Source organism: Chelon labrosus, assembly GCF_963514085.1.
Source record: "Chelon labrosus genome assembly, chromosome: 15".
In the NCBI taxonomy this organism is placed as follows: Eukaryota; Metazoa; Chordata; class Actinopteri; order Mugiliformes; family Mugilidae; genus Chelon; species Chelon labrosus.
In genome coordinates, this window is record NC_140348.1 from 24,554,292 (window position 1) to 24,562,327 (window position 8,036).

The following is an 8,036-nucleotide window of genomic DNA, read 5'->3' on the forward strand; positions in this document are numbered from 1 at the left end:
TTAAATCAGTGAATAGTAAATTACACAGACGAAGAAGAAGATAAACAAATTTAACTCATGGAGCCTGGCACTTACGTTACCCACACCTTCCATGATCTCTTTTTATTTTAATTTTTTTTAGTAAAGATCCCCACGTATGGTTCTCTCTTTCCTCACATTTTACATGATTATACACTGATCAGCCACAACATTATGACCACTAACAAGAGAGTCGAATAACCTTGTCATCTTGCGACAGTTCAACGTTCTGCTGAGAAACTTCTGGACCTGGCGTTCATTGGTGTGGATGTTACTTAGACATGTAGCACCCACCTAGACCAGACCAGGCACCCCCACCCCATAGCAATGACACTCCTTGATGGCAGCAGCCATCCCCAGCAGGATGCAGTTTAGGGACAACTAAAAGAAACCTGAAGAACAGCACAAGGTGTTGACCTGGCCTCCAAATTCACTAGATCCCAAACTGATCAAGTATCTGTGGGATGATCCACAGATTATTTTTTATTAAAAGGCTCCAGATTTTCTGAAAGACTAAAGGTTTCTTTCTTACATGAGTAATTATATATTTTTTCAGGAGTATAGTAGAATACAAGCTTTTTCATCCACTGTCTTATCGATGATGCATCTTCAAATTTCCATTCGGTTAGAACACATTACTTCATTGCTGTACTGGCAAGCACACAGTTCACGTCCGCCAGTATCCACAGCTTAGGAATCTTTACAATTTCGTGTCCAAAAACTTAAACAAGTTAAACCAGTACGGTGTCTTCAAACGTCTTCTATCTTTGAGCAACTCCAAAGCATGTGTAGGAGATCACCTTCTGTTATTTTCACACAGGATCGGTCTGGTGGAGTCAAAGATCCGCGTCCTGGTGGGAAACCTGGAGAGGAACGAGTACATCACCTTGGCTCACGTCAATCCCCAGTCCTTCCCCGGGTCCAAAGAGAACCGCAACGAGTGAGTCCATCTTTATCCGCGTACATCCCAGTAATATGGTGAATAAAGGCGTTTTAGGGTTAAATGACAATGAGTTCTGTGTGTTTGTCTGCAACAGGAACGACTTTGTGTCCATGTGGTTCATTGGGATCATCTTCAAGAAGGTGGAGAATGCGGAGAGCGTCAACATTGACCTGACGTACGACATCCAGTCCTTCACAGACACCGGTAGGTCCTGGAATAATGATTCAAAATACAGTATCACGGTTTGTCTCCCAGTATCTCTATTAACTGTGAATGCACATTTAATTCAAATCCTGTAATAATTCTGTTGTTGAGGGTTGCCATTATCTTCTATTGTTAAAAACATTCTGAACAGTAGTTTTAAGTTTTAATGTCTTAAAGAAAAGTGTAGATTTCTCTCTTTAGTTCCTTGGATTCGGCAGAAAGACTCTTATTTTCTACGTTTGTCTCTACAGTCTACAGACAAGCCAACAACATCAACATGCTGAAGGATGGGATGAAGATTGAAGCGACGCACGTGAAGAAGAAACAGCTCCACCACTACCTTCCTCCTGAACTGGTGCAGAAGAAGAAGAGGGTGAGACAGCCGTCGTCCCGCGCACGTCATTTCACCGTCATTTTCCGCAATTCCTATTTTCAATCTTTCTGTTTTCGTCTTTTTCCTGCAGAGCATAGTGGAGTTGAACCGTAGCTCTAACGGCGGGAGCTCTAAGCGTATTTCTCTGGACAGCAGTCACCTGGACAGCTCCAGAGACACGGACTCAGGGACCCCCTTTAGCTCCCCGACCAGCAAACCCTCTAAGCCTGCCTCTGACACAGATGACAGGTGTGATATCTTTCTTCTGTTGCCGCTGGTGTTTTTATGTCAATAGATTTATTTTGTCCCCGGATGTTACGTTAACTCTTGACATTGACCAGGCTGCACGATATGTTGCTGAGTTTATTTTGTGCTCTGTGTTTTTACAGCGTCAGCCCTCCCAAGCAGCTTTTCGTGGAGGCCTCCCCGGTGCCCGCTGCCGCTGCCGCACCTGCCGCCGCCGCTGCACCCGCCGCCGCCGCTGCACCTGCCGCCGCTGCACCCGCCGCTGCACCTGCTGCTGCTGCTGCTGCTGCACCTACTGCCACAGACCAGGGCATGTCTATCCCCGTCATTGGCTCAAGTGAGTCAGAGTGTCATAGTTTAGCACACAGATAGAAAGTGTGATCTAGAGACCCCAATTAATTTGAAACGAAGACGTCCCGCGTGCTGATCTGTTTTCTCCACTTGTGTCCTCTCGTCGTCGTTAAAGAGCCGACAGTTAAAGCGAGGCCTCCTTCCCCACCAGCCGGCAGCTCCGCCAGCACGGCGCCGAGCGGCACCGCGAAGCCCAACGCCACCAGCAGCCCCAGAGAGGAGATCAACGGCCTGGACGACTCGCTCAACGGAGCGCCCGCCAACAGACCGCCCTCGCCCACACAAGAAGACCAGGCCAAGAGGCACACGGACACAGAGGCGGTAATAAAAAAATAAATAAATAAATAAACAAAATGGCATCTTCAGTTTAGATAGATTTGTATTGATCACACTTGTGACACTGATCTGTTTCCCTGCAGGTGGTGTTGAATGATGACTCTGCATTCAAAGAGCCTTACCCACCATCTGACCCACATGTAGATGGACCTAATGTTGTAGGTGTTTTTGTCAACTGTATGCAATGTAAAGCCAGGCAACAAAAAAATAAATAAAATAATAATAATAATCTCTCTTCTTCATTAGACTCCTCTCTCTGGATCAAAGGCAAAGCCCATTCCAACCATCGATACCTCAAGAACACAGGTAACCTGACTGCCGTTATCCATGTGGTTGTTAAAGCAGCTGTGAAGTGACTTTAAATCAAACGTGGTGATTTTTTTTTTATAATGTCGCTGTTTCCTACCGCAGAGACTTCCCAGCATGGAGCTGCCAGACGCCTCCTCACCTCTCCCAGCCAGCAACAGCTGTCGGGTCGTGAAAAATTCCATTAAGCTGGCTCTCAACCGCCACAAGTGAGGCTCATTTGTATTCGCTGATTTATTTTAACCGCTTTTCTTATTTGCTTGAGTTTCTGACGTCTTGCCGTGTCCATTTCAATGTCCGTAGCATCACACCTCCCAAGCCCCCGGTGTTTGAGGGCACCTTCACCACCGACGCTCCCACTGCCAGCGAAGAAAAGGGCATGTCCATTCCTGTCATCGGCTCAAGTGAGTACCCGTTTCTTCATCAGGATGCTCGTCGTTTAGTATTTTTGTCCAGAGTTTGTTAAGGAAAACACTGCTAGTGCTATTTATCCATCCAGTTTTCGGTTTGGGTCATGATATTAAATGGTAAATGGTGCAGAGAGGACGAGAGGCAGACGTTGCTGTCAGGTCTGGATTAGTCGCTGCACTCACACAACTCATCTTTGGTCGATGTTTTATATCCACTGCACAGAAAGATAAACTTGATGACCCCGCTCTTTGCAGCTCAGTCTGTTTTTTTTTTTTTTTATTTGTACAGTTCATGCCTGCAGTATTTAAAGAGGGATTAGCGTGCTTTTTCTACATTTAGAAGGGTGTGTGGCGTGTCTGCCAGCTCAGAAAAGCTCCTAATAATCCATGCAGTCAGTTTGTTATGAGCCTTTTAAGATTTTACAAATCTGTGACGCGGATCATTTGTCCTGAACATGAGGCCGCCGCTGAGCTCTGTCCCTTCGCGGCTTCAGACGCCGCTGCCGCCGCCGCCGCCTCCTTCCCCTGTACACAAGTAGAGACGATGCTAGCGAAGCCACATGTTGTTAGATAGATAGATAGATAGATACTTTATTAATCCCGAGGGAAATTCGAGATTGTTGGAAATTTTCGTTGTTTCAGTAAGTGAAGTGTCAGAAGTAAGCGTCTGGCATGTGAGCTGCTCTGTGCTCGCCAGGCATCTTCACACCATCTCCCAGCCTCAGGAGGAACAGGAGTAAAGTAACGTCACTTAGCGGACATTTACCGGAAAATCTGCTCAACGTGACCGTTAACTGTCCCACATGTGACATGTAGCGTAGCTGTCAATAAACTGTACTAAAGTAAGCATCGCTAGCCTGTCAGGTAGCTGTTATATTAAACTTATTATAAGTATCATTAAGTTCAGAAAACATTCAGAAACGTCTCGTTCAAACCTTTATCGACAAACTTCTTTGGGTCGAACTCCGGTACAGTGCCATCGTCCACCGATATGCTGATGTCTCCTTCGTTCTTTCTCCCCGTAGAACATGTGGCATCCAAACACGTCGCGCCCCCCGTCGGCAGCTCCATCCCCACGCTGGTGAGCCGAGGAGCCGACCCGCTGAACGGCGCGGGCGCCAAGAGACCCCTCTCCCCGACCCTGGAGGAGCAGGCCAAGAGGCTGAAAGAGACGGAGAAGGCCCGGATCCACATAGCCTGAGCACGCAGCGAGCAGACTGGATTCACAAAACGCAGAGGTGGGACTTTAACGGTCAGAGTAACGAGTGTGTTCAGGTCGGGTCCGTCTGACGCCGCAGCGGGACAGACGACCTCACCTCAAATCTTACAGAGATTACAGATTTGCCAGTGGATAGGGGGATTTTGGTCAGTGCTGTCACACTCACAGCCGGAGGGTGTTGAACCCAGCTGTCACGGAGATATCACATGAGAACTAAAGCTGCAGTTTTTACTCCTCTACTCTTATCTTCTCTCTCTATTCTCTCTTTCTCTGTCTTTACATGTACACAGTACAGATGGAAAATGAGCGGTTCTTCTTTTCGTTTTCCTCTTTTCTGCTGGTAACATGTTTTAAAACAAAAAAAAAAAAAGAAAAAGAAAGAAAACAGAACATTTACAGATGCTTGCTACACACTCTTCTAGTGTATGCTGATTTATTATTATTATTATATTATTTTTTTTTTTCCACCCCATTTTCTTTTGTCCCAAACTGTACAGTAAATGTTGTTGTACATAATATTTTTGTCTTTAAAAGAAAAAAAAGAAAAAAAGATCAAAACATCACTGTTAAGTCTTTTGACCATTCTACTGTAGTTTTATCTAAAAAGGAAAAAAAATATTGAAAAAAAATTGTAATTTCTTTTTTGTTTTTTTGTTTTTTTGTTTTTTTTTTTCTCTACTGCTTGTCCAAAACAAAAACGTGTCTCCAGCCCTGGAGTTTTTTTTTTTTTTTTTTGTAGAGGTTTGGTTACAGTTGCTGCGCGGAGGATTTATTGAGGGTTTGCCTGCATATGACACAAATCACAAACTCATTGGACCAGCTCAGCTACCCCAAAGAACGGCTCCGGGGTTAGTTTTTTTTTTGCAGTAAGTACGTAAAGTGACGTCGGAGCCTCTCGAGTGCCAGTAAAGACGAGAGCGTCCTCCCGGGGACAGTCGTGCGCGTCGTCCGGAAGTGGAGTTTGTTTCGTTTTGTTGTCGTCGTCGTCGTCGTCGTCGCTCTGGAAAAGGATTAGCGCGCGGAACGTCAACGAGAGAACCATATCAGAGTCGCGCGCTCGCGTTAATCCTTCAGTTCGTTGGAGCTTCGGTGTCGCAGCTACGCGCCGGTTCGATGCTCAGTTTTACCGTGTGTTCGATGCCCAGATATCAGAAGGGTGGAAACAAAAAAAAAACTGTTTTATTTACCTGCTATAGACGGATCGTTGGACACTTAACCTTTAGTCCGTTCAGGAGGACTAATAACAAAAAATAAAACATAAAAATGAACCCTCCTTCCTCCCTCCTCTCTCCCTCCCCCACATTGTGTGCTTGTGAACCTTGTCGGTGATATAACCAGGTCCTGGTTGTCAACGCATGTCATGTCCATTGGAAAGTTTGTTTGTGTGTTTTGTGTCAGGGAGGAGGTGTTGGGTGGGAGGAGACAATAAAAGGTGCGTAGTGCTGGCTGTGTGTGTGTGTGCATGCATGCATATATGGTCGACTGTGTGTGTGTGTGAGCGTGCATTCGTAGATGTTTGTGTTGGAGAGAGACAGAATTCCCTTCGTTTTGGGTGTTAGCCCTCTGCGCCTCCTGTGGAGGTTCTTAAAAAAGGCATCTCCTGGGGCCACAAACGGTGGCGGTGAGGGAGGATTGGGGAGGGGGGGGGGACATCAGGAGACAACTTTTTCTTGCCTTGGGGCCCAACCCTCCATCTTTGAAGCTGGGTGTCTTTCTTTTCTTTCTTTTTTTTTTTTTTTGTTTTTGTTTGATTGTTTTCAGCACAGAGGATGTATGTATACTGCGAAATGTAAGATGATGCTGACCGGGCGCCCTCTTCGTCGGAGCAGGTAGCGAGTTGGGACACAGGCTTTTTTTGTTTTTTGTTTTCTTTCTCCAGCGTCTGTTTCCCCAACTAAATGTACAGAGAACAGTTTTTTCAAAAGGCATATTCTTCATTAACGGGGGTTTTCTTAACAATTTATTTATATTTGCCTATTTGTACCATGTGATTTCTTTATTTTTCTTTTTTTTAATAGCGTTCATAGCAGGTAGGTCTCTCTCTCTCTCTCTCTCTCTCTTTCTCTTTTTTGGAAAAAAAAAAACAAAAAACAAAACGGCACCACTCTGTTTCAGACAACCCATGCCTTGCTGTTTGGAAGCATTTAACAAAACAGGTCATGTAGATGTTTGTTTCTAAAAATGTATTGAAAGGGTATTTTTGTATGTGTTTATCACTTCCTTTAATTGAATCTGTACACCCATTAAAACCCCTTAAAAAAATAATGTTGTGATTGTATTTATTTACTACTACTACTACTACTACTTCCTGGATACGTCTAGTTATTTATATCTGTACCTAAACAACAAAATCTGAATTATCAGGAATGAAAACGATCTAGATATTAACCCTGAATATTTTCCATGGAGTAGAAAAGATCAAATTAACAGTTGCAAGGATGAAAAATCAACTTTAAATTCCAGTTTTAAAGCCAAAGTAGAAAAAGTTGTTCTTAAACTGCTAAGGTCTCAGTGTGAGGAATAAAAATTAAACCTTATATGATGTGGAGCCGATGTCTTTAATGTGGATTTCAGCGTCTTTAGCGATATGTTTTGTTTTTATTATTATTATTATTAACGGGTTGTCATGACCTGACTCGTAAGCGATGACAAAAAAAGTGACAGACGCAAGTTAAACGGAAAAGTTAACGCATTTATTTGAATAATAAAGTCGTCAGTCGACCCATAAGGGCGAAATGAGGTTTGAGTGGGAGTGTCAGTGTGTATATATGGAAGGTGTGAAAATAAAATTAGTAGGCTGAAGCCGAGACGGTAAAGGGCGCCACGCCGGAGGGATCAAGGTCGAGAATCGAGAGCGTGAGGTTCTGCGACTGGTAGAACTTAAAGGATCTTAAAGGATCAGGGAGCCTGACCAGGTGCTCCTGGTTACCCAAATTAAGACCCGCCCACTAAGGTACCTGCAGAAAACAGGTGCAGCATACTACTGCTCTATAATAACTAAACCGTTATAGACGGCAAAGAGTTCTTCTTTGGTGAAATGTAACGACCCCACACGTACGCTGATCAGGCATAACATTATGACCACCTTACTAATATTGTGTAGGTCTCCCTTGTGGTGACTCATCAGAGAATGGACATGTTCCTTCTGAGGGTGTCCTGTGGTGTCCGGTAACAATATGTTGTTAGGGGAGGGGCCTCTGTGGATCATCCCACAGATACTTGGTCAGTTTGGGATCTAGTGAATTTGGAGGCCAGGTCAACACCTTGTGCTGTTCTTCATGTTTTGTTTTTATTTTTTGAGTTAAAGCGTTTTTGTGTGTGTGTCTGCATCCTGCTGGGGATGGCTGCAGCTATCAAGGTGTCATTGCTCAACAAGGGGTGGAGGGGTGCCTGGTCTGGTCTAGGTGGGTGCTACACGTCTAAGTAACATCCACATGAATGAATGAATGAATGAATGCCAGGTCCAGAAGTTTCCCAGCAGAACATTGACTTGTCACAAGATGGTTTAAATGTTATTCACTTCTCCTGTCGGTGGTCATAATGTTGTGGCTGATCGGTGTATGCTGGGAGTGAACAGTGGCAAGCCTGTTGGGAAAGCTAAACTGCTTGTTTGGAGAAAAGTGGAACTGG

General features: G+C 44.6%; 1 protein-coding gene across 1 annotated transcript; it reads left to right on the forward strand.

The window, feature by feature from the left end:
• Window positions 1-1,673: 1,673 nt before the first annotated feature.
• Window positions 1,674-6,658, forward strand: LOC311500841 (uncharacterized protein). The gene is made up of 7 exons (XM_084562451.1): window positions 1,674-1,787; window positions 2,251-2,456; window positions 2,555-2,629; window positions 2,718-2,777; window positions 2,883-2,986; window positions 3,081-3,181; window positions 4,213-6,658. Exons 1-7 carry the CDS (start codon window positions 1,781-1,783, stop codon window positions 4,386-4,388), a joined length of 729 nt encoding a protein of 242 aa, XP_084418577.1. The 5' UTR covers window positions 1,674-1,780; the 3' UTR covers window positions 4,389-6,658.
• Window positions 6,659-8,036: the final 1,378 nt, after the last annotated feature.

Coding starts and splice junctions, on each gene's coding strand:
- LOC311500841 (XM_084562451.1), top strand. Junction 2,778..2,882: donor TCGATACCTCAAGAACACAG/GTAACCTGACTG, acceptor TTCCTACCGCAG/AGACTTCCCAGCATGGAGCT. Junction 2,987..3,080: donor CTGGCTCTCAACCGCCACAA/GTGAGGCTCATT, acceptor CAATGTCCGTAG/CATCACACCTCCCAAGCCCC.